Source organism: Elgaria multicarinata, chromosome 1, assembly GCF_023053635.1.
Source record: "Elgaria multicarinata webbii isolate HBS135686 ecotype San Diego chromosome 1, rElgMul1.1.pri, whole genome shotgun sequence".
NCBI lineage: Eukaryota > Metazoa > Chordata > Lepidosauria > Squamata > Anguidae > Elgaria > Elgaria multicarinata.
In genome coordinates, this window is record NC_086171.1 from 108,272,875 (window position 1) to 108,299,670 (window position 26,796).

General features: G+C 42.2%; 1 protein-coding gene across 1 annotated transcript in view; it reads left to right on the forward strand.

Annotated features, from left to right (window-relative positions):
- HMCN1 (hemicentin 1) overlaps positions 1-26,796 on the forward strand; it is a 291,005-nt gene that overhangs the window by 136,874 nt on the left and 127,335 nt on the right. The window contains exons 29-38 of the mRNA XM_063134738.1: positions 620-746; positions 4,150-4,304; positions 11,251-11,529; positions 14,694-14,975; positions 15,586-15,694; positions 17,617-17,786; positions 19,077-19,231; positions 20,734-20,857; positions 23,966-24,067; positions 25,024-25,200. Of these exons, the coding sequence (XP_062990808.1) occupies positions 620-746; positions 4,150-4,304; positions 11,251-11,529; positions 14,694-14,975; positions 15,586-15,694; positions 17,617-17,786; positions 19,077-19,231; positions 20,734-20,857; positions 23,966-24,067; positions 25,024-25,200 (1,680 nt within the window). The remainder of the gene's footprint in view (positions 1-619; positions 747-4,149; positions 4,305-11,250; positions 11,530-14,693; positions 14,976-15,585; positions 15,695-17,616; positions 17,787-19,076; positions 19,232-20,733; positions 20,858-23,965; positions 24,068-25,023; positions 25,201-26,796) is intronic.

Sequence of the window (26,796 nt, forward strand, 5' to 3'; positions counted from 1 at the left end):
TCTGTTCGACAATTTCAGTCCAGAAGAACAGAAGTAATTACTCTGAACTCCAGAACTGATTGCACTTTATAGTGGTTGACCCAGGTATAATAAAGACTGGGAGATAGTGGTTTACCTAAAGCCACTCAGGGTACAATCCTTAGGAAGAAACAAGTCCATAACTCCTGTCTATCTACACATGCATATGATTGTGCTCTTAGGTAGTATAGGATTGCACTGTTAGTGAGTTCATGCCCGAGGTGAAATTTGAACCTGGGTCTTCCTAAATTCACAGCTCAGGCTCTTAACCACTATACTAGATTTCACTGTTGAAACTACTGCCAGAACCTCCCATTGCCGTTAATTACAAACTACCATTGTTCAAGTGTCAACCCTATATTGGAAATGAACACATGTAGCAGGAATCTACAATAAATTCCTAATCTAAGAACAAAGCTATGATGGAGGCATATTCCGATGTATATATTTACAAGTGAAAAGAAAGTGAAATTTCAGGATTAGATTTCACTCATCCTCAATCATCCTGCTGAAAGAATTGCATTCCGCTCCACAATGCATTCTATTTAAGCATGCTCCTCCTCTTTGACGATTGATTGTTGATGCTTTCTTTTTCCCCTAGTCCCACCTACTATAAAAGGTTCCGATTCATCCAGCGAACTTTCATTCATCCTCAACCAAGAAGCCACTTTAGAATGTAGAGTCAGTGGCTCTCCTTTCCCCATCATCCAATGGTTTAAAGATGGCAAGTAAGTGAAAGTCCATAGATTGTTGGAAGTATTCTCTATGGATAGAAAAGAGAAGTGAAAAAATATATGGAATTCCTCTCTCACTTCCTGTTCATCTAATAAAATGGGTGCATAGCCACACTTTGATTGCACATTATGTACTAACAATAGATTTAAGTGAAAAACGTTTGTATAAAATCAAGTCCTTCACCCATGTCAGCTGCCATGTTTGTGGTATCTTTTACATCAGTGCAGGGGAATCAGAGATCTCAACCCAGACCCTTCTCCTTCGCTGTTGGCTGCCTCAGAAAAGTGACCTCAGAGGAGGAAAAAGAGACATTCTGGTGGGCATGGTGGGGAGGAGACCCGAGAGGGCTGAGCCACCTCCAACCTCCTTCTTTCCCTCTCTGAAGTGCGCTCACTAGCTGGGCTAAAAATCCCATCTAGCAAAAATCAGGAAAGACAGAGGACGAGGAGGCAAAGATCATCTCTATCTCTCTTCCCACCCTGGTGGCTTCAGCCTGGCAGCTCATAGGCAACTCAGCAGCCTCTGGGTTTAGGGGCTTCTGAGTTGTGAGGGTGCAATAGCCCCCTAAGGCTTTTAAGAATGTAAAATTCTTTTGAAGTAATCAAGCACTTCTGTGACGTTTGTAGTGCATTACCAATTGGTTAGTGCCAAATTCAGCTCAGGGTAAAACTAGGCCTTGTGCAAACCAAATCTGCATACTCCTATGGCTTTGCGGTCAAGCTTTGCATGTCATTTTTATATTTTTTCGAAGAGAAAATGGTGTCAGTCACGTGAACAAGGGTGGACAAAAAACTGCTGCAAAATTAACTCCCAGTTAAATGAATGGGGCTTACAACAAAACATGTGATTTTATTGGGGCTTGCACAAGAGAAATTAAGTGTATTATCAAGTGTATTATTTCATTTATTAGACAGAATACATGAGTACATAAAACATTTTAGCAGATGTAAAGAGTTACATTCCAGCACTATGTCCTGCAAGACTGAGCTGTTGTGGCTCTGAACTACTCATTTTTCAGGAAATTTCATCCATTAAGGGGATGAAATTTGGCAGTACAAATGTTAGTTGGATAACAAAAATGACTATATAACTATTCTTGGACAACAGTTAACATTTAGTAATGCAGATTGGTGGCCAACCGGAAATCAGGGCAGTGCAGAAATTTGCCAGTAACTGTTAGTTGATGTTTTATCTTTATCGGATGTTTCAGCACTACTTTGGGCCGATTTGCACACAGGCTTACGTTGTAAAGCCTTTTAGTAATTGAATAAATGCTGTAAAGCTGCTGTTTCTAATAGTCTGGATAGATCTACATAACAAATGTAAGGCTTTGTAGATCAAAGGGAAATCATGTTATCTTACTTGCACTTGCTTCCTGCTTCTCCTGCACAACTGTAATGTGCTCTGCATTCCACGGGAGGAGACGAACAACCACACGCTCTGTAATTGAAAATTTCCCCTCCTCATGGTGCTCATAGTAATGAATGGGAAATATGCCCTCTTATTGGTGTTTTTTAGTGCAATTTTGTCTGCACACAATAGGAAATCCCGAGGTATTTCAGAAGAATCTGGATATCCAAGTGTTTTTTTTTCACGGAATAACCAGGGGAAGGAGCAAGAGATGTGCAGGAGGCTCACGAAATGACCCACAAACTTCCATGAGTGGCCAGTCACGAGCTTGCCATAAACCGTTCCTTTAAAGAAGCCCGTAAAATGTTCTGAAACTAATTTAAGTGTTGAATGAGGTGGATTTGCTCAAAGGAACCTGGGGACAAGACCTTTGTGAAGGTGCAATGAATTTTTTTAGTAGTCCCTAACTCACTACCGGAACCACAGCTTGTTTGGTTTGTTGGAGCCATGGCAATTCAGTAGGTTTGGCATTGATTTAAATTTATAATGCAGATAACCGACACATTGGTGTTACCGTTAGGCGTGCTTAAAGAATTTGATCTTGGTAATTCCGATACAAATGGACCTGATCTGCACCTCCCAGACTAGCATGCAGTTCGGAACTTTGTTATCCACCAACTTTCACACTTCCAGAATGTTCCAGTGCAGTTCTTGGCTCCAAAAACGTATCAAAATATGTTTAGAAATGCATATTTAGAGAGAGAACGCGCTTAAAGATACGTATTTAAATCTGAAGTTTCATGTGGATTTTTAAAGAAAACATGGCAAATGAATGGTGAAATGAAACAGGACAGGCTTATGAGTGAACACTTGCATAAGTGACATGGTGCAGAAATGAGCTGATTTACCCATGCCTAACTATAATAGATGTAAGGGAATCATCTGTAAAGCAGGGGCGAGGAACCTCTTTCAGCCTGAGGACCAAATTCAATTTTGGAGATGCTGTTGGGGGCCACATTCCAGTGGTGAGTAGGGCTGAAGGCAAAATGGATGGGGCCAAAATACCCAAAGATACCCAGCATATTGTAGCCTAAAGCTGCCAGTAACTGAGGAGAGGCATCTCAAGCTTTTCGAAGGGAGAGAAAACCACACAAAACTGGGAAACCACCAAACAACCAGTGGCTGGGGGAAAGAGGTTGGGATCATGAGATGGGGTGTGTGACCACCTAGGGAGTGCCAAAGGGCAAGATTTGGCCCCTGGGCTTGAGGTTGCCCATCCCTGACATTTAGCTCCATCTGACAAGTGTTTTACTGCACGTTCGTTACTGGGCACTTGTGAATTACTCACATGACGTCGTCTGCCTCTCGCCCATCTGCCACCCTTCTGCCCATTATTGTGCTGCAAAAAAACCCCTCATGAAGTCCGGTTGCTGCTCTCTCCTACCGGACAGAATAAGGCTAATTACTTCCTGTTTTCAGGAAGTGACATGGGCGCGGTGACAGAAGAAGCAACGGGAGCCGCGCATTTGACTAGATGTGATGGGGCTTATAAGGGGATGAAACATAATCTAACGACTGTATCCAGGGTTCAAGGAACGGGAGTTAATTTGGTGTCCTTCAGTATGGTCTTGGTACACCCACATCTGCTTCATATGCACTAGCTTTCTATTCTGTAAAAATAAATGAGCAGAAACCAGAAACAAATACTCGCACCAAAACCAAACCATGAATTCTATGCCATTTAGAGGCATGAATTACAACTGGAAGATTCATCCCAGTAGGTTGGTTTGAATTTGATTTTTTCTAATGCTGGAAGTCCTATTTTAGTTCAGAATCAAGTAATTTTGTCAAAAGGAAGATACTAACGCAAACAGCACTTTGTCTTGCGCTATATGTTAATAGGTCATTTAAATTCAAATTGTCGAGAATGGGGGAGATATATATTTATGCAGGAATAAGTTTGTTGCATTCGGTGGGGCTTTTCCCAGTTAAGCATGCATAGGTGATCAAACACGCTATCATAATTGTAGCATTTTTTCCCCACAGGCCCCTCTTCTTAGGTGATCCTAATATTGAGGTTTGGGACGAAGGACAAATCCTGCACATTAAGAGTGCTCGGAGAATTGACAAAGGGCACTATCAGTGCAGTGCCACCAATTCTGCTGGTAAACAGCTCAAGGAGCTCAAAGTCAGCATCCATGGTATGTAACTACAAGTAGATACATGAACTTCTGCAGAAGGGTGGTCATAAAAATGGCGGAAGCCCTTGAATCATGGTGTGTTGTGCTTCAACCAAAAAAAAATGTTCTCTTCGCTTAAAATGCATTTTTAAAATATTAATTGACAATATTTGTAGTTACCTATATGAGAAAATTTTCAGGGTGGCTAACACCAAGGCATTTACATAACAATAAAAGAAACAACAAAAGTAAAAATACAGCATTAAAACAGTCACAGAGAGTAAAAATTGCTTAAAACTAAATCAGATTAAAAGGCCTAGGGTGGTGGGGAATGGTCTCTACCTGGCATTAGAATGGCACCAAATTCTGAAGAACATCTCCACAACTGGGTGGGTAATGAGTGAGGGAGGAAGCAGCAGCCAAGCACCTCTCCACCGTGCCTGGGTCCAGCTCCAGCTGAGAGCCCCCTCCCTCCTGCTGTCTCCTGTAACTGCTGAACTTTACAACTAAGATTGTAGTGCCTGAGTTTGCTTTCCTTTTCCCCCTCCTCCTCCTCCCTCCCAATCCCCTTTCCTTTTGTGTCATGTCTTTTAGATTGTAAGCCTGTGGGCAGGGACTGTCAAGAAATACTTTTGTAAGCCGCCGTGAGAGCCTTTTTTGGCTGAATGGCGGCATAAAAATCCTTAAATAAAATAAAATAATGTGGAATGAGGCAGTCCTTCAGGCCTTTCATTGTTCCAAGCCATGAAGGGCCTTAAAGGTCAAAAGCAGCATCTTGAATTGGTTCTGGAAACTGATTGGGAGCCAGTGAAGGTGGTGAAGCACTGGTCTGGTGTCCTCATATCATCCAGCCCCAGTTAGCAGTCTCACAGCCATATGAACTGACTAAAGATTTTGACTGTTTTCAAAGGCATTGCAGCAGTCCAATTAGAAGGTTTGTGATAAGGTGAGCCAGATATAAATAATGGTTTGAATTAACTTTTTCACAAGTTGAAGTTATGTGTGGTAGGGAAGCAAGGTCATGCCTTTCCATCCTGCCCACCTCTCTAGCCTCTAGGCTAACTGGCTACCCACATAGGAGCATTATATTTGCACATTCATTCATCCATTCATTCATTCTGCAGTACTTTTGTTTCCTGCCTTCTTCCACTTTTGGAGCCCAGGGCAACTATCAACCCAAGATAATACAACAATATAAAATAAAGATGGACATCACTAAAAAATAGCTTAAAACAGTAGTGATAGATCTTTGTAGGGATGAACCTAACACAGTATATAAGTACATCCAGTTCCAAGTACTTGAACAAAGAGAAATGTCTTCAACCTTTGTTTAAACAGATGCAAACAGTGTGGAGGAAGGCCTATTGTCACTTGGGTGGGAGCTCCATACATGGGGTGCCATCACAAAAAATGCCTTGTCTCTCGCCACCACATTTCCTAGCCTCTGCTATTGGTGGGACGATGGCCTAATCTACACCAAGCAGGATATTGCACTATGAAAGTGGTGTGAAAGCGGTATATAAAAGGCAGGAGCCACATCAAGCAGGATATAGTAGTATGAAAGCATTGTATGTTGGGTCCCAACAGTTGTCAGTGCACTTCAATGCCACTGTAAAGCAGTAGTGTGACTCCTGCCTTTTATATACCACTTTCATAGTGCAATATCCTGCTTGGTGTAGATTAGGCCAAGGAGCAAGACCTGCTGATTGTGGGTCTTAGGTCATTTGGTAACTGGGAAGACGTTCCTCCTATACTTGAGTCCCAAGTCAACTGCATAAGGCTAATGCATGTCCATTCCAACATAGGTAGACCCAAATCACTTGTGGGCTATTATTGATCATACAGTTCAGACCTACACATGTTGGATTTGACATACAAATGTTATGTACAGATATCTGGTGGGCAGAGTGAGAAGACAAGACTTTGACCATGCTTCCTCTCCATGTGATATTTCTACATGCAGAAACATTTCTCTGAACTGACCCAAAGGCACACAGGACAAGCTTGTGCGAAAGGGAATTTTTGGTAGTGCTGGGAAACAGCTTTTGAAGAAGTTGTTAAAAGTGCCTGAAGACTATGGCCATAGCTAGACCTAAGGTTTATCCCTGGATCGTCCAGGGGTCAAACCTGTTCATCTAGGTGACACACAGGGGATCCAGTGCTCAGGCAGGGGCAAACCCTGGATGATCCCAGGATAAACCTTAGGTCTAGCTGTGGCCTATATTGTTATGGTGATTATATATATATATATATTCCATTGATCTCTGAAGGAGTTCAAGCACCATGGGGCTTTTTGTCAGAGAGGATTTTGCTGAAAGCAAAGTTTCACCTTACTCCTAGAGTTAACAACAGCATCAAGAGGATTTGCAGACGTTCTCCAGGGCACAGATTGTGAGCATAACCCGAGGAAGGGAAGCTGGCCGGAAAGAGTAGCAGAGATTTATGTAGGGGTTGTAATTATTGTCTAGCCTTGAAAGAAGCCAGGCAGAACAAGTCAAATCTCATATAGTAATTGAGACAGGAGGCTTGTGATGGACTGCCAGAATACTTAAGAGGAGGTTATTAGCGAACTTGCATATCACGGCTTCATTGGAGTGGGGAGAGAACAAAGACAGACAGGAGGTGAAAAAGGAAATAATCTGTAGGGATTAATCTGTAGCCTATGCAATGCAAACTGACCACATGTTCTAGGGCTTCAAAATAAAACAGAATGGAGAATGAAGGCTTGGACGGGGGCGGCAGTATATCCAATTACTTTTTTCCAGCCTCTATGACCCCAAATGCAGACACTTGTTCAAAGCGTGGGTGTGAGACACAGACAAAAGAGTAGCTTAATTTAATCTGTTATTTAGTTGTCTGCTTTCTGAAAGAAAGGTAAAAGAAAAAAGGGAGATAATATGCTTTGGGGCATAATGATATCCTGTTTGTATGGATCTTACAGTCATCGCTGCTGTTACATTTGCACATTGCCTTTTAATGAAATTGAACTGTTATGTGTGGACCAATAAGACCAGCTTTACACAAATTTGTGCTGACATGGCTGCCTCTGCCCCTGTGCTTGTTCCCACGCACCTTTCTGGCTACATATAAACATGTCTGCCCTCATATTTCATTGTGAGCATCATGGGTTTACCATGCATGTCATGAGCTTCCCATGGGACTGGGCATATTGGGAAGTAACCTATACTGCTGCTGCACTTCCGCTCATTCTGTTGGGTCAGCGGGGCCCACAATTTGTGCAATGACGAGTTAGCGCTTCCTAAAGCAACCCCAGAAATGAGCAGAAAATCTAATTTCTGAATTGGCACACATCAATGAAGCTCCCTTCTGTGAACTCCACTGACCTGCCTCATTCCAGAAATTAGCTTTTCTGCTCATTTCCATGCTTTGAAAAGCATGGTTTAAAAAGTTTACTTTAAAAACTGCTAGCTCCCTGTTGTGCAAGTGGTGGCTTCCATTGGTGCACTAGAAGCACTAGATACTGCAAACACAATGTAATAGGCAAACACAATGATGGCCAGCATGTGCTGCAACCCACCACTGATTGTGTGAACTGTTGGTTGGTTGAGGCATGTGCTGACTATCACTGTGAATATTCAAGCTGCTATGGGCAGTTTCCACAGCTTATCATAACATATGGTCCTGGCCAGAGTGGCTTGTTGCCATGGGCAACAAGGCACCCAAACCCATGGGCAATCCTGCAGATTGGCCCACAGGTACTTAGATGTTCCCATATCAGTGTGGTAGCAATTACAGAAGCCATGCTAGTACAAGTGAATATGAGTGGTAGTGGTCGAAATCATCTAAATTGACTTTAGTCTTTTTAATGACTCCGTTTTATATATCACTGGCTATACCTAAAAAAAATATGGCCCCAAAGCTATGTAAAGGCTGTGGTCAGAAAGAAGAAGAAAGAGTAAACTTGTAGCATAGAAACATAATCCTAGCCAAAGTGTTTTTGTAGCATCTGCTAAAGTAAAACCGTATGTCTACCTCCTTACAGAATTTTGAAATGTTGGTGCTCTATATTTCAAGAGCTTGAGGCTGAACAGTAGATTTAAATATATTTTTCTTGTTGTAATATTTGTGTTCTTATCTTGCAAAATATTTATCCCCATTTTGCTTTTTGATGAGTTGAATTTGAATAAGCAGCTATAGCAATTTAGTAGCACATACTCCTTCTAAAAGTCATTAATATTGTCATGAAACCTTAGTTAAGATTAGTGGGATGGAATTGACCAGAAAGGAAGCAAAGTCATAATATTCAATGAACAGCAGGAACCTCAAATTAATTGTGATAGTTGTCAATAGAGCCAGCCCAAGAAATTTTGCTGCCTGAGACAAAGCGCAAGATGGTACCCTCCTGATCCATGTGCAGAAGCTGCTCAGACTGGCAGTTGTCTTATTTTGACACTGGCAATAGTATAGCGTCCCACCAAGGGCAGCAGGCTAGCTCAGAGCATGCAGGGTAGGCCACATGGCCCCCATAGCTCTTTTATTCAACACCTCATTGCCACTTCCTGCTCCCTCCTCAGCATCTGCCATCTGAGGAAGCTGCATCATTCTGTCTAATGGTAGGGCTGGTCATGCACAGAGAAGTAAAACTAGCTGATCCAACTCTTGACTGAAGGGGCTCACTTGAACCCAAATTTTTAAATGCTGCATTTTATAAAAGGTTTTAGCCATTTCTGATGGCTTTACTTAATTTATATAGAAATTACTTAGGCCTTGTTCAGACCAACATTTTTCTATCTAGCGTGAGAAGGGAGAGATCTTTGAGCTCGTATGCAATCTCTCTTTGCCCCGTTCTCCCTGGGTACGAAGTAATGGATGAATTGGCCTAACGCCAGATTCTTCTTTACCTAGGATCTTCCTCAGTCCTCTGTCTATAAGGATAGCAGGGTCAAAGAGATCTCTAGATCTTGCTCAGGCCAAAGAGGTCTCAGGATCATGTTCAGATCAGATATGGATTGTGATGTCAAGGTGATCGCTGGTTCAGTTGAATCCATTTTATAATCAGTAGAAAAATTGAAGAGATCTTAGACAGGATAATAGGCAAAAATAACCAGGAGGTATATCGATCATTCATTTAAACCCCTCTAAGCAGTGGTTTCTTTGTTCTTTTATAGCTCTGAAGCACAATGTTAACATGATGATATCTTGGAAACTTTTGGCAGGTTGGCATCTGCTGCCTTTGTTGGCAGCCCGCTGGCGTGCTCTCATGACCTCCATCAGCAGCCAGGCTACACATGTAGCGCTTGTTTGAGACAGCATAGGAGTATGCAGTGAATGTCTATTGCAGTGTCTTCTATAAGCATCTGCAAATGATTAGTTTACATACATTATTGTTGGCTAGAAATCTGTATAAGCTTTTGCCTCGAGAGTAAAGGGAATTAGTTTGGGTTTCAAGGCATGTTGAAACCAGCAGGGTGTTGAAGTGATACTTGTGGACAGGCCTCCTGAGGAAGACGCGGTGGGTTTGGAGGGTGAATTTTAAGGCCCTCCCTTGCCAATGTGAATCCAATGTTGGGGTGTGTGTGCATGTTTGTTTGTTTGTTTGTATTGTGCTGAGCTGTCCGGCAGTGCTGAGGGTCTGGCCAGTGAAGCAACCTCTTCTTTATCCATATGCTTTTCTTCTTCTTCTTCCCTGGAAGCCCTTCCTTTGGGGTTTTGACTGAACTGCAGGATCCATGTGGCTCAGCTAACTCTCTTTTCGTTTCTTTTACCCAACATAAAATAAAATGCACTATATCAGTTTGGTTCTTCTTACACTTGGGAAGGCATCACGTATATATGGGAAAGTGGGCTCACCTACATGTTCACACCTGGGACGGTACAGATGCTTGTGAATGTATGAATTGGGATTCTCTCTCTCTCTCTCTCTCTCTCTCTCTCTCTCTCTCTCTCTCTCTCACACACACACACACACACACACACACACACACACACACACACACGTATGGATTAAGGGGCCTTTGGAAGTGGTTTTTTTTATATGGAAGCCTATACTACTATGCTGTTCAGAGAAAAATTGAACATGGGTTGAAACCAAATTCAAATCTCTTCTCCGCTATGACGTCAGGGACAAATTTCTATCTCTTGTCCATAAATCCTGTTTCTATAAATGAAATTGACTCTCAGAGGTGTTGTAAAACACGGCAGAAAGACTATGTGGGACTTGATATAACTACTACTGTTTTGAAGTGCAGTTGCTTTGTATATTACATCATTGAATGTTTTTCCATATACAAACATACAAAATTATCAATTCAGGGAAATGGACTTCTGCCTAGCTTTTTTTCCTGACATGCTAGCCTTCTATGTGTGGAGGTACCCCCTCCCCCTTAGGGGAGTATATTTGAATATGCAGCATTGCCCCCGCCCCATATGCAATGGGCTAGGAGTAGTTTTTCCACATTACTTGTTTTTGTGTAGGCCAGCCTTTCGCAACCTGGTGCCCCCATATGTGTTGGACTACAACTCCCATCACCCCAGCCAGAAGGGTCATGCTGGCCAATACTTCTGGGGGACATCAGCTTGGAGAAGGCTGGTACAGGCTGGCGCTACGTGATGAGGTATGTTACATTCTTCACGTAGAGGCTACTATAAATAATTTAAGGTGCAATCCTATGCATGTTTAGACAGGGAAAAAAGGCTTACAACTCCCAGCATGCCCCAGCTAGCATGGCTGGCTGCAGCATGCTGGGAATTGTAGGCCTTTTTTCTGTCTAAATATGCATGAGATTGTGCCCTTAGAAACTATGTTCCCACATTACTGCACACCATGGCTTTGTTGGATTTTGTTTTGCTATTGTGGAGAAAATGACCTGTCAATGGGGAGCATTTTATACTCCAAGTTATCATTAAGCAGTGGCTTAATATTAGTTCATCTTTTAAAGACTTAAGATTTACTCTTTTTTGCATCTTGGTTTTAGTGTTTGTTTTCCCTTTGCTTCCCTGGAAACAGTCCCACCTGCCATCAAAGGAGGAAACGTTACCACTGAGGTGTCGACATTGCTAAACAGCATAGTCAAGCTGGAGTGTGAGACGAGGGGGATCCCAGCTCCTACAATAATGTGGTATAAAAATGGCCGCCCCATCATTTCTAGCCCACAAGCCCTTTATTTGGAAAGGGGGCAATTCCTTCAGATTCCTGATGCCCAAGTCTCCGATTCTGCTAAGTACATCTGCCAGGCAACTAATGTAGCTGGAACAGCTGAAAAAATATTCCAAGTGGATGTCTATGGTAAGAATAGCTGAGGTATCATTGTGCACTCTTTGTTCTGTGGTTACCAGTTTTAAAACCATGTACAGCGACAAAGCTGGAAACTGATCTGTGCAACGTGACAGCTTCTGGGCCTGATGAAAATGACCCTGTCTTGTGTTGCCTCGAGTCTGTCCCTCAGCATCTTATCAGCTGCTTTTGCCTCAGGCTTTCAGGTGGTTCAGGGTTGAGCCAAATTCATATAAAGCAGAGGGGGAAGGAGGAAATTATTTGAAATATAACAGGGGTGTGAGAGAGGGGAAAGTTAAGCCTCCCCCTTCTCTTCCCCCACACACTGCACTTTCCCTGTGAAACCACTTCTCTTCAGGGCCGGTGCCAGACTATTTTGCGCCCTAGGCAAGGTGAGCTACCTTCATCCCATCCCACCCCCCCCAAATGCCAACTTTGATTTTTAAGAACAGATGTTTCCTGGAGAAAATAAGAAGCACAAAACTTGAAACTGCTAAATTTATTTTAAAGTGCAAGAAATACGTCATGCCAATTATAGCAAACAAATTGGAAAGGAACGTCTATGAGTCTAAAATGCATTATTTAATAGGAATATCACCTCCAAATCATCCCCCACAACTCACACGCATGTACACACACACACTCAGCATCACTCACTCCAAACAAACACACGCATGAACACATGCATTCACTCAAAGACTCCATGCACCCCATTCACCCATACATTCTCTCTTTCTCTCTCTCTTCTGGGCATGTTCCAGAAGTTCGAACGTTTTGCTGCCCCACCTCCACCCCAGCGTCCCTGGCTTTGCTTAGGCTGGGCGGGCGCAGGGCGCCATCTTGCCTGCCCAGGCCCAGCTGAATCCTCGGGTCGGGCTGGCTCACAGCCAACGCGCGTGAGTGCTGCGCTGTGCCCGGTGCCCCTCTTAGCTTGGCGCTCTAAGCGGCCGCCTGAGTGGCCTCTATGGTAGCACCGGCCCTGCTTCTCTTCAACCATTTTCCTCCCAGGGAGATTACTTCCAGTCTTGGGGAACATCACTGGGAGAAAGTATAGGTGGGGATTCAAGTCTGTCTCCCCCTCCCACTCACCCACCTTGAGCTTTAAACACCCCCTCCACAATTATATGTGTGCTTCCAGACAAACCTTTTAATGTGCAATCATCCAGTCTCGTTCAAAGAATTCTGGGGGTTACGATACAAATAGTAGCCAGATCTACACCAAGCAGGATATGACACTTAACCTGTAAATAAAATGATTTATTACAGGTACTCTAAGCCAAAAGTGATTTCTTATCCAAGGAAGGTTTATAATACTCAAGAAAGGGAGGAGCTCAGGACTGAGTTAAAAGTTCCAAATAATAAAAGAATAAACAAAATCAGATGTTACTTTCCACTGTCTAATTCCTGCATAATATTAGAAAAATAAAGAGCTTTCTAAGATTGTTTCTCTTTATAGTTTTTTTTACATAAAAAAAAAGAGGAGGAAAAGTCACGGAATAATTACCAAATATTCAAAAGATTTATTTAAATAAATATTCAATTATTTATTCTTGTATTATTTGGAACTTTTAAGTCAGTCCCGAGAAAAAATAGCCCTTGGTACCAGTCAGCTTGGGTAGGTCTAATTAACTTTATCTTCAACAATAGTTTCCTAAAAAAATACAGCAACAGGTGCTTGCCTTTACCCTGGCCCTTAGAAGTGTTTGTTTTTGTTCCTTAGCACACTGGCCACTGAAGAAGACCTTGAGTTAAAATGTGTCTGGCCAAAGGGAAAAACTCCACTGAGCATTTTCTGTCTAGTAGTTTGATTGTATTACTGTACATGTGATAGAATGCTCTGTATATGTTTTTTAATATTATATTTTAACTTATAACACTGTATTTTTAACCTCTTTCCTTAACTTCCTTGTTTGCATTTATATTGAGTTAGGTTAAAGCCATCACCTTTTTGTTGCATTTATAAACCATTTTAAAGCAGTAATATAGATCCTGCCTGTGTCATCACTCCTGTATTTTCCCACATTTTGTTCCATCGTTTTTCTCCCCAGGAAAAAAATATGTTAAGAAAGAAAAGACCGAATAAATGCACAGTGCCCTTTTGATTGTTAGCTCTAGGCCCTCTGCCTAGAACTACCTTATATGAATTTGATCAGGGAAAAGCCACAAGTGAGGAACCAGCTCTAAGTGTTGCACATGTTCAGCATTCTCACTTGGAAAAAAATATTTTGCTGGGGCTGGGGGAACTCGATGACATCTGCCAGTAGGGTTTTTAAGGCACAATCCCATGCATGTTTTGATAGAAAAAAGGTGTACAACTCCCAGCATGCCCCTGTCAGCATGCTGGGGCATGCTGGGAGTTGCATGCCTTTTTTCTCTTCCATAAGCAAGTTTAATCAGTAAGTGTCATTGCATTGCAGTGTTGGCCAGCCAGAATATATATGTTGTCTTGTGGATGGGGGGGAAAAGCTCCACATTGGACATTGTTGTTTATTCGTTCAGTTGCTTCCGACTCTTTGTGACTTCATGGACCAGCCCACGCCAGAGCTTTCTGTCGGCTGTCACCACCCCCAGCTTCCCCAAGGTCAAGTCTGTCACCTCCAGAATATCATCCATCCATCTTGCCCTTGGTCGGCCCCTCTTCCTTTTGCCTTCCACTTTCCCTAGCATCAGCCTCTTCTCCAGGGTATCCTGTCTTCTCATTATGTGGCCAAAGTACTTCAGTATTGCCTTTAATGTCATTCCCTCAAGTGAGCAGTCTGGCTTTATTTCCTAGAGTATGGACTGGTTTGATCTTCTTGCAGTCCAAGGCACTCTCAGAATTTTCCTCCAACACCACAGTTCAAAAGCATCTCTCTTCCTTCGCTCAGCCTTCCTTATGGTCCAGCTCTCGCAGCCATAGGTTACTACGGGGAATACCATTGCTTTAACTATGCGGACCTTTGTTGTCAGTGTGGTGTCTCTGCTCTTAACTATTTTATCAAGATTTGTCATTGGACATGGTTAGCCATAAAAGACGATTTCCGGAAAGCAGAAAATTCCCATAAGCAACAAAACCCCCATAAGTTGGAGCATTCTCTGAACGTCAAGTTAGGTTGGATGGAACCAATCTGATTAATTTTAATAATACCTTTTCTGGATTGAAAACTATGTCTTTCTACTTCTGCCTTTTGTCCCAGTTCCTCCGATTATTGAGGGTGACTCTGAAACAATACAGAACAAGCAAGTGGTTGCTGGCAGTTCACTAGTGCTGGAGTGTAATGCAGCAGGCAACCCACCTCCCCTGCTGACCTGGCTAAAGGACGGAGTTCCTGTGAAAGCAAGTGACAACCTCCACATTGTGTCTGGTGGGAGGAAGCTGGAGATCTTGAATTCTGGAGAGGCTGACCATGGCCAGTATGTATGCGTGGCTACCAGCATAGCAGGAGAAAAAGAAATCAAATATGATGTGGAAATCCTAGGTGCGTTAAAAACAAAGAATTGAAGCTTCTTCTTTTTCGCTTATTTTTCCAGTATTACCAAATTTATATTTCCACAAAGAAAAACATGTGATTTATACACTGCATAATTTCTTTGGCTCCAATCTATGTTAAATTTGCAATAAATTGTTCTTGGCGTTCTGTGTTCAAAGCTCCCTTGGATACATATCACCATGGTCAAATCCATCTGTCCGGTTGTAGGGATGCTATGATTGGTTTGTCCAGTCAAAGTGTAGAGTCATTGTGGTGGAAAAGCTGAAAAGTAACAGGTTTGGGATTCAGTTGGGGAGTTAATTTAGGATTTAGGGGTGGTGGATTAATGCTGCTTTGAAACGAATCCTGTTTAACCTGTAAATAAATTGATTTATTACAGGTACTCTAAGCCAAAAGTGATTTCTCGTCCATGGAAGCTTTGTAACACTAAAGAAAGGGAGGAGCTCGAAGTAGTATTTTAGGCTCCAATCTTAAGCATGTTTAGACAAAAAAAATGTCCCACAACTCCCAGCATTCCCTAGCCAGCCATACATAAATGAATGAATAAATCTGACCATATTTCTGTCTGTGCTCCTTGTTTTGCTTTCTTTTGTTCCAGTACCACCAAGTGTAGAAGGTGGAAATGAATCTTCAGACTATATTGTGATTCTCCACAGTCCCCTGGAGTTGGACTGCCCAGCAAAAGGAACTCCTCTGCCAACAATCACGTAAGAGGCTGCAGTCCAATTATTTTTTAAAAAATAACCATCAGTTACTCTGATATGACATTTGGCTGGAAGTAAAAGTTAAATATAGAAATATGTGATCATAGGCAAAAAAGAAAGGAAGTGGTAGAACTGATGATGTTGTTTATTTTCTTTAGTGGATACTGGTGGAATAGCAATGGCAGGGGATCACATCAAGGAAAGTCATAAGTTAAGGGTTAATTTGTTTCTGGGTGGGGTGTTTTTTTTAAGCAATTAGTAGGTACAGTGGCAGGGGTCACTAAGTGATAGCTCTGGATGCAAACAGAGGCCACAAAGGGAGAGGGGGAATGTTGCATAGCAGCCAGGTGGAGCCAAATATGTTTCCTTTTAGTCTGGGTTTCTTGTGTATAAAAAGACTAACATGTTTACTTAGTTCTGTAGTAGTAGTGGTTTTATTCTGTTAGAAGCCTGGCCTGATTTCCTCTGCTGTTTTATACTTTTGGCTTCTTAGCCTGGAGACTTTGCTGATAAACTGCCATTTACAGCAGTCCTATCAACAGTTTTGTTCAGTAAAAATTGCCAAACGCTTCACTTTCTGGATTAAGGTCATCATCAGATGAGCATTTTATTGCACGCTTATTGCTGGGCACTCATGGATTTTTGCAGGGGGAATAGCTATTGCATCAAAGATGCATTCCTGTGCATTAATATGTTTGTGTTTTAAAAAAATACACACAGTCAGGGCCAAAACACGCCGATAGCCAATCAAAAAATGTGCCGAAAAGGGCGGCCACCCACTCCTGTACATGTCTGAAACTGCTGGACATGCCTCTGCCAAGCCAGGAGCTTACGCCAAACAGCAACAGCTTCGGGAAGGTGGGGCACACCAACTATGGACTTCGGGATCTTAGCGAGAGAGCTGGAAAAACCAAGGCAAAAACAGTCAGTGCTATTCCCGAATAACTGAGGGGTCATCCCTAGATCACTGCGGGAGTAGGTGAATGTCATGTGGCATGGTAGGGACAACCTTGATATTCTAGAATAAACAGCTGCTGTAGATTAGGCCTTAGACTCAAACTGGGGCAGCATTTGGAGAGTGTTCTCTCCAGCTCAAGGGACTTGAGGCATGAGATGGAAAGATGGAAAACCTGGGGCATCTGGAGCCTATGGCTTAAAGAACAACATGGAGAATGCATTGCTCTGTTTACCAGGCAAAGGCAGAAGAACTGGCTCCTTCCAGCTATACAGGCCTGGCCAATCCAGAGACTTCATACTGCTTGTATCTACAGTACCTCACTCGGCTACACTTGAGACTCTGAAGCTCAGCCTCTGGAGCCTCTCAGTTATTGTTATGTGTTGAATTTCTGTACCACCCCAGAGCTGAAGCTCTCTGGGCATTTTACAAAGATTTAAACTATTAAAAATACAGCATACGATTTTTTTTTAAAAAAATACCATTTACACAAACCGACAATACACACAGAGACAACATATATCTAAAAACAGGTTTAAGCAATCAACCATAACCATAAGACAAGTCCAGGACCTCAATAAAACTCATTGTATGCTGCCAAATGCCTGAGAAAAGAGAAAGGTCTTGACCTGGAACCAAAAAGAGACCATTCCATAGTTTTTTGGGGGGTGGGCACTCTAAGAAGGCCCTCTCCCTTATTGCCATCTTCTGAGCCTCCCTCAGAAGAGGCACCTGGAGGAGGATCTTAGTTGTTGAGCGTAGGTTCACATTAGGAGAGGCACTCCATCAGGTATTGTGGTCCAAAGTCATGTAAGGCTCTATAGGTTAAAACTTGCACCTTGAATCAGGCTCGAACGTATACAGGCTGCAAGTGCAAGCGGATTACAGTCAGTTTTAATATGTAAATATATTGACGTGCGCTTTTCTGTTGTGAATGTGACATTTTAAAGAACTGCTTTCCGTTCACTAGATGGTTGAAAAATGGCCAGCCTGTTGAGGAGGGAGCTGGATATAAGATCTTGCTGGATGGACGCAAGCTTCTCATCTCACGGGCTGACGTGTCAGATACCGGCCATTATCAGTGCATAGCGACAAACAAGGCAGGCGACAACAAAAGGGAATTCGATGTGACTGTGCACGGTGCGTTATTTCTCCAGGAAGGGACAGGGGCAGCAGGGGTGGGGGAGGGGAGTTGATTATCGCACAGCCTTTATTAAGCAGCCTTAAATCTTTATCAGTTCGCTCAATACATAGGAACAGAATTAGGTTATTCATGGCATTGAGAAGCTTTATGCTATTTCCCAGAGAAATACAATGCAAGTCTTTGAAAGGTGTACTACTGTATTTGTCTACTAAACCTTTTCTTATCTGGTTCTGAGTCTTTTCAGACAATCTTCATTTAGTGCAACTTGGATGTTGAGCAAAACTCAGACATCTTTCTAGAGTGTTCCCCCTTCCCCCTCCCTACAATTCCTCCTATAGCTCCACAATATATGGGGCAACTGATTGGTGTCCTACTGCCATGGCATTGTGAGTTTCCCCATCAGCAGCAGCCAATGCCATGGAGCAGGAACAGGAGTAAACATGCAATATTTTGACATTAGGACATGAATAGTATCCTAGTATATATCAAGGAGGGAATTAAACTCACTAGTTTTTGCAGGGGAATTAGCTATTTCCCATTTTCAGTTGCAGCTGCATGTTTACTGTATATTTTATTTGGCCCATTCTGACCTTGTTCAGATGACATGCTAAGCCACAGTGGTTAAGCATCTTGAGCTAAATATTATGGCTTAGTGTCTAGTGTGAACCATTCCTAACCATGGTGGCTACAGTTTAAGCACGCTCACTAACCATTTGCTGCAAAAGGGTTAGTGGCCTAATTATGGCTTAGGGTGTTGTCTTAACAGGCCCAATGGAACCATTAAAATATTCTTTTCACTGGTTCCTACAATTAGGTAACTATATGCAGGTCTATATTAGCTAGGGTGACCCTATGAAAAGGAGATCAGGGCTCCTGTATTTTTAACAGTTGCATAGAAAAAGGAATTTCAGCAGGTGTCATTTGCATATAGGGAGAACCTGGTGAAATTCCCTCTTCATCACAACAGTTAAAGTGCAGGAGCTATACTAGAGTGACCAGATTTAAAAGAGGGCAGGGCTCCTGCAGCTTTAACTGCTGTGATGAAGAGGGAATTTCCCCAGATTCCGCATATATACAAATGACACCTGCTGAAATTTCCTTTTCAATACAACTGTTAAAGATACAGGAGCCCGGTCCTCCTTTCCATAGGGTCACCCTAATATTAGCTAGATAACTCCCGAGAAATAATCTGAACCATTTGAAACAGTTCGGCGGAGTTAACGGATCTTGTACAATATTATGTTTGTGCAGCTCCTGCATAAAGTTATCTGTTGGTTTCTTTGTAGTCCCTCCAACGATCAAAGCAACTGGCCCTCCTGAGAGATCAGTGGTGATACACAAACCGGTAACACTACAGTGCATAGCCAATGGCACACCCATCCCTTCCATCACGTGGTTAAAAGACAGCCGGCCTGTAAACACTGCTAGAGCAAATATTAGAGTAAGTATCAATACTTAGATCATCTATAGCTTTAAATATCGATACCTATTGCCATGTTCGCAGTAAGGAATCAGAGATGCAAAATAAGTAAGGTGATTGGACAGAATTATCTTTGTGTGGGCCCTCGCCTCTACGACATTGATAATGCTGGGCCCGGCTGCTTGAGCCACAGTGCAGCTGCACTGACACTCCTTCTGAACGTCTACATGGGAATGAGCATAGCTGAGGGGTTTCCAGGTGCTGCCGCCTCCATGCTCACCCACCCGAGCACTCACAAGGCTGGTCCAGGGGCGCCTGGGAGCATCCGCGCCTCCTCTTCTATGGTTAGTGGGGGGTTTAAGGGGAAAATGGGGCTGACGTGTTTTGTTTTGTTTTGTTTAGCTGTAAATGCAAAGGATCACCTATTATTATTATTATTATTATTATTATTATTATTATTATTATTATTTCTTCTTACCCGCCTCTCCCTTTGGATCGAGGCGGGGAACAATATTAGTACAGGAATCAACAAATCTTAAAAAACTCTTGATTTTACATTGTCTGGGTAGGCCTGCCAGGAAAGGCTAGTCTTCAAAGCTGCCTTAAAATCACATAGAGAGTTAATTTTACAAATCTCATCCGGCAGGCCGTTCCACAATCCAGGGGCGACAGAAGAAAAGGTCCTCTGTCCTTTACAGCTAACTGTGAGGGGGAGAACAAGGGGGCAAGAATGGGGTACTCCCTCCCTGGCGGGACTTCCAACTTCCCTTTTAAATTTTATTTATTTTTTCTAAAGGCTCCGCAGAGGCCTTGCTCCAATCTAAAAAAGTTGGGTTAAGTCCCCGACTTCTTTAGTGCGGAGCTTCAGGGCTTTGCCCCTGGATTGATCTGGAGTGGCGGCTGTGCGTCATATAGATCACCTGCCGCCACTCTGAAGCAATCCAGGGGCAAAGCGCCCGTGAGGACGAGCCCTAGGACTAGACAAGTTTTTGTGTCTTATGCAGAATGAGATTGGGGGGGGGGACATTGTTTTCATATAAAGAGAACCAAGATGGTTGACAGTGCAAATATTTTAGACACTTCAGAGATCTGTATTTTCCCATTTATGTTTGTTTTCTTTTCCAAGTATATATAATAGACTTTGTAGTCAGTCTTAAAAATTAATTCAATTTGGGATAAAGGGTAGGAAGCAAAGATCTATAGTCAGTAATGGACACATAAGGCTGACCCAGGAATTGGAATCGAGACTCATCAATCTCTATATCCTCATAACAAGTCAAGAACAAAAACAGTGCCCTAAACTATCCAGCTAGAACAAAGCATGCATTGTGCACAATTTATCCTAACTGACAAACAGGAATTTTGTAATAGGGTTTTGGATTTTTGAGCCATGGTTATTGCTGTAGCTTGGGAGGAAAACGTGTCTTTTTATCAAGTCGTGCATATATTCTGCTGGAAATCCCAGTGGCTGCATTCATCATCCCAAAGATAGCTTGTCTTCTTGTTTGTTTGTTCTCGAGCAGCTGGAATCCTCAGGACGCATTCTGCAGATTTCTAAGACTCTTATGGAAGCTGCTGGCAGATACACCTGTGTAGCAACAAACGCGGCCGGGGAAGCTCAGCAGCACATCCGGCTGCATGTATATGGTAATGGCTTTCCTAATTCTGACTGGCAGCTCAGTGTAGTCTGTTGATTGATTGACTAATTGATTACAGCTACTTCTACAAGTACATAAGAACATAAAAAGAGCCACGCTGGATCAGACCAAGGGTCCATCCAGTCCTACATTCTGTTCACATGGTGGCCAACCAGCTGTTGACCACAAGCAGGACACGAGTGCAACAGCATTGTCACACCCATGTTCCCCAGCAAATGGTGTACATAGGTAACTATCTGGATGTGAAGCCATTGATAGTGTTCTCCTCCAGGAATTTATCTAACTGCATGTCCAACACTACATCATGTGGCAGCAAATTCCACACAGTTTAACTATGTGCTGTGTGAAGAATTATGGTACTTTCTTTTATCTGTCCTGGATCTCTCAGCAATCAGCTTCATGGGATGACACCCCCCACCCCAGTTCTAGTATTGTAGGAGAGGGAGAAAAATGTATTTCTATCCACATTCTCCACACCACGCATAACTGTGTACACCACTAACATGTTTACTGCTTGACATCCTAAGATTTCAAAGTGGTTTACATAAAAACACGTATGATACAAAATAAAAACCATTGAGAACTACAAGTTCAACCGCAGCTTTTAAAGCTCATCTAAAAACTTTTCTTTTTCCTAAAGCTTTTAAAACTTGATTTTGTTCTGACTTTATACTGTTAGTTTTACCCTACCCAGTGCCTGTTTACTCTACCCTGTGCCTGTTTGCTTTCTCTTCCCCTCCTTATTGTTTTATTATGGTTTTATTAGAATGTAAGCCTATGCGGCAGGGTCTTGCTATTTACTGTTTTACTCTGTACAGCATCATGTACATTGATGGTGCTATATAAATAAATAATAATAATAATAATAATAATAATAATAATAATAATAATAATACAATAAATACCTTTAAAACATTACAACAAAACACGTAAAAGAGAGCAGTGTCATAACTGATTACAAGTCAGGGAAAGCTTGAGTGAACAAATGCATTTTCAAGAGGCATCTGAAATTCACCAGAGTTTCCACCTCTTGAACTACGCATGGGAGAGTGTTCCAGAAAGTGGGTACCACTACTGAGAAGTTCTGCTTACATGCTATTGCCTGGTGAGACTCTGTTGGTCATCATTGCACACATGTCCATTTTGCTGCTCAGTTTTTCTTATTTGGCAAAAGTTTTAGATGCTTGTGTTCACTTCCAACACCGCCAATATGTTGCCCCTACAAGCATTAGTTTTGTAACTGAGCCCCAGTATTGTGAAGAAGATAATTGTGAGTCTGGAGATTCAGGACAAGTTTTGATGTGACCTGTTCTAGATAAAGGATGTGATAAGGGAGGCTGACTGGGAACAATGACTTCCACAGACAAATGGATGCAAATGTGCTACTATCTAATAAAGATAGCTGATCAGAGAGACCTCCTGCAAGATGGAGAGGGGCCATATTTTATCTTAGTCCCCATACAATTTAGGCTGAGATTACCAGCTGAGTTTAATTCCCCCACACAGTATGACACAAAGTGTTTCCTGTGACTGAACACTGTGACGTAAATTCTGCCCTCTCAAATACTTTTGGAATTGATACAACCATGGTTGAATCCTGGGTGTGAGACAGAAAGCACTTCTCATAGAATCATAGAATCATAGAATAGCAGAGTTGGAAGGGGCCTACAAGGCCATCGAGTCCAACCCCCTGCTCAATGCAGGAATCCACCCTAAAGCATCCCTGACAGATGGTTGTCCAGCTGCCTCTTGAATGCCTCTAGTGTGGGAGAGCCCACAACCTCCCTAGGTAGCTGATTCCATTGTCGCACTGCTCTAACAGTCAGGAAGTTTTTCCTGATGTCCAGCTGGAATCTGGCTTCCTTTAACTTGAGCCCGTTATTCCGTGTCCTGCACTCTGGGAGGATCGAGAAGAGATCCTGGCCCTCCTCTGTGTGACAACCTTTTAAGTATTTGAAGAGTGCTCTCATGTCTCCCCTCAATCTTCTCTTCTCCAGGCTAAACATGCCCAGTTCTTTCAGTCTCTCTTCATAGGGCTTTGTTTCTAGACCTCTGATCATCCTGGTTGCCCTCTTCTGAACACGCTCCAGCTTGTCTGCGTCCTTCTTGAATCGTGGAGTCCAGAACTGGACGCAATACTCTAGATGAGGCCTAACCAGGGCCGAATAGAGAGGAACCAGTACCTCACGTGATTTGGAAGCTATACTTCTATTAATGCAGCCCAAAATAGCATTTGCCTTTCTTGCAGCCATATCGCACTGTTGGCTCATATTCAGCTTGTGATCTACAATTATATTCAGACTATGTGACCCAAGATATTGTTTGTTACAGAAGAATTACTGTGTTCTCTGCTCTTTTTCCCAGAAAAGAGAAAGGAAGGTTCTATTGGAGAATCTGCCATCTTTCAAATATTTTGGAAGGTAGCCTTTAATACCTCAGAAATACCTCAGTTGCTTCTGTGGATCAACCTGCTGAATTTGACAGATATAAAAATGTTTTGATACAAGCCCAGAAAGGCCCTGAGAAGTGCTACACCTGTCCAGAGGTCCTTTGACAATGTGTAGCTCCCCCAAATGCAGCTTTCTGTGTACAAGAAGTGAATGTAAAAAATTCTAGTAACTTGATTCACTCACCATTGTCTCCATTTTCATGTCTACCATTTGCCCTTTTATGGCTTTACGTAATTTGCATGGTGTGGGGCACCACAACTTTGAAAACATCCCAAGGAAAAAAATCTCCACTGCTGGGGAAAACATCCCCACTGCTGTTTTCTGAGTGCCCTGCACTTATTTATTTTATTTTATTTTAAATTCTTTTTAGGATGCGTTTAAGGGTAAACCCATCTCAAGGCAGCATACAGGATTTTTTTAAAAAAACGTACAAAAATATAGAAATAGGCTCAAAAATACTATAAACACTACAAAACAATATAAGAGCAAAGTAGAAATATTTTGCTTAGAAATATGTTTGTAGGTCATATCTCTGCATTTCTTTGAGTCAGATCAATCTGTGTTGGTAATGTCACAAAACCTATGTACTGCCTAAGGACAGAGAAAGACGGGATGTTGTGTGGCCATAATTTTCTACTTCTTTCCAGAGCCACCCAGTCTGAAGGATCCAGGGAAAATGATAAATGAGACTGTGGTTTTGAACAATCCAATACAGCTGGAGTGCAAAGCATCTGGAAATCCTTTGCCAGGTATATATATCTGCAGAATTATTTCTCATAAATTATAATTTTCAAATTGGCTGGGTGGAAGGGGTTCTACCAGCCACCTTACCCTTGAGGAATGACATAGCTCATCTGCTGCAAAGCATCAATGCTGTCTTGTATTTGTTGCAATGAAGCCTCTGACACTGGCTAGGTGAGCTACTGTGAATACATGGAATGTTCACAAACATTCCAACTGCATTCCAAGGTAGAAAGTTGAGCATTTGGCTGGGATTCAAACCTCACAGATCCTAGGGGCAGAAGTAGCTTTATGATGCAATCTGAGGTTTGGGGTAACATGACGTGGCTAAAAGAAGGATGCAGAATAGAGCTGTACAGCAATTAAGACTGGGATATTTCCACCATGTATGTTTAGAAATACATAGAACTGCAGAGTAGTGCTGTGCCGAATCCTGCCCCCCCCTCTCTCTCTCACTCACACACACAAACACACCCATGAGCATTTCCATGTGGTTTTAACTGGTATCTGGAAACAAACCCAAGTAATATAGGGATCAACAGTGTCATATATTCCACAGCATCTGTCTGAGGGCTTATGGAAATTGCCCGAGAAGAGCAAGAATAGGAGGACCACAACAAATGCTTGAATAGGCAGCCTGATGAGAAATTTGTTATTGCTGAACTTGTTTGTGACTCAGAAGTGAGGATGAATCCCTTTTTACCTTTGTCCACCTTCCCCCCTCCCCATTTTGTACGGGAGTAAGGGGGGAAAACCCTTTCATCCCTCACTTTTCCTCATGTGCTATTGGCTACATGATACAGAATTCTGCAAAGTGTTTTACATCCAATCTTGACATAAACGTGAGTGATATTTGAATAAAAAGTTAGTAAAAAAGTCCCCTCAGAACAACCTCTTGTGTAGATTAATGCAGAGTGAGTAGCTTTATATTCCTGTCCCTCACATTCTCTAATTTCACTTGCAGTTATCACATGGTACAAAGATAACCAACCTCTCACCAATACTGCCGGCATCACTTTCTTGAACAGAGGGCAAGTTGTACAGATTGATGGCGCCCAGATCTCTGACACCGGCATTTATAAATGCGTTGTGGCGAATGCAGCGGGAATAGCTGAGCTGTTCTACAGTCTTCAAGTTCATGGTAAATATCTCTTCTCATTTTTTTTTTAAAAAAGGACAGCTCGGAGGGGGAAACACCTCTCTGCATTTCATCCACACTTTTCAAATTTTATTGCATGCACTTAATACCTTCCAGGTCCTCGTTAAAATCATTTTCCATGGTGGTTTGAGAAAAAGCAGAAAGCTTGGTTTTTGTAGCACTGACATAACTTTAAATGGGAAAATACTCAATTCCGAAGCGTTTTGCTTGTCAGAATTGTGCAGTATAGCCAAGCCTGGAAGATAGATCTCAGTGGCAAACTGAGCCATTCATTTCATTGCTGCTATTTTTTAAAGACAAGTAATATTCAATTTTTTCTGGCCCAAGGCCCACCTTTAATCCCAATGAACAACATTAGTTTTAAATGTTCATTGTTTTCCACACTCTGACCCAATTCAGAAACCATTGTTTGTCATTAGATGCTAATTACCCACATGTTTAGTTTTTAATCGGTTTTTAATGCTTTATGTGTGTATGTTCTGTGTTTTAGAGTTTTAAATTTTGTATACTTGTTTTTACCTCAATTTTAGAATTTCTGTAAACCGCCCAGAGAGCCCTGGCTATGGGAGCAGTATATAAGTTTAATAAATAAATAAATAAATAAATAAATTTAATAAATAAATAAATTAGATGCACAAGTCGCAGCAAGCCCCAGGTTTGTGTGGCTCCCCAATCCCTTCTTCTTTTAGGTGCAGAAGAGGACATTTATATTTATACTCTGCTTCTTGGATTTGTTGCCCAGAGCTTGTTTCTCTTTGTGTGAAGACATTAACCTCACAGACTGAGGCCTAATCTACACCAAGCCGGATATTGCACTATGAAAGTGGTGTGAAAGCAGTATATGAAAGGCAGGAGCCACGCCAATTAGGATATAGCGGCGTGAAAGCGGTATATGGTATGTGTCAATGGGTCCCAACAGTTGTCAGTGGACTTCAATGCCGCTGTAAAGCAGTGGTGTAGATCCTGCCTTTTATATACCGCTTTCATAGTGCAATATCCTGCTTGGTGTAGATTAGACCTGACTCTTCCTAGTCATTGTTCAGCTCGTTACCCTTATGATCCAGGTTCTTTCTTTCATAAATGTTCTGCATGAATTTATGATAATTTCCGCATTTGTTACCTTATAGCAGAGCTTTCCAAACTGTGTGTTGCGACACGTTAGTGTGTCAGCTGCAGTGTGTAGGTGTGTCACGCGAACGTAACGAGAAACCTCTGAGTCTATGTGAAATAAGCAATACCAACTTGCATGCATTTTTACACAGCAAAGGCGCCGATTAGTATGGTGCGCTAGTATATTCCCCTTCCGTCGTATCCGTGTATGCACACCACGGTCGAGGGATCATACAGGTACTGCGCATTCGCAGTATGCATAATTGGGTCGAAACAGCTGATTCCGCGTCACTTCGGGTGACACAGCTGCACCTGAAGTGATGCATTCGAGAAATTCCACGGATCCAGCTTTTTGATAGAACACCGTCTCAACCCCCGCTCGATCGCAGCTCGACAAAATTGGTTCAATGTGAAAAGTCTTGGAAATGTATGTTATTATCTTGCAAATCATATATTTTTAAAAATATA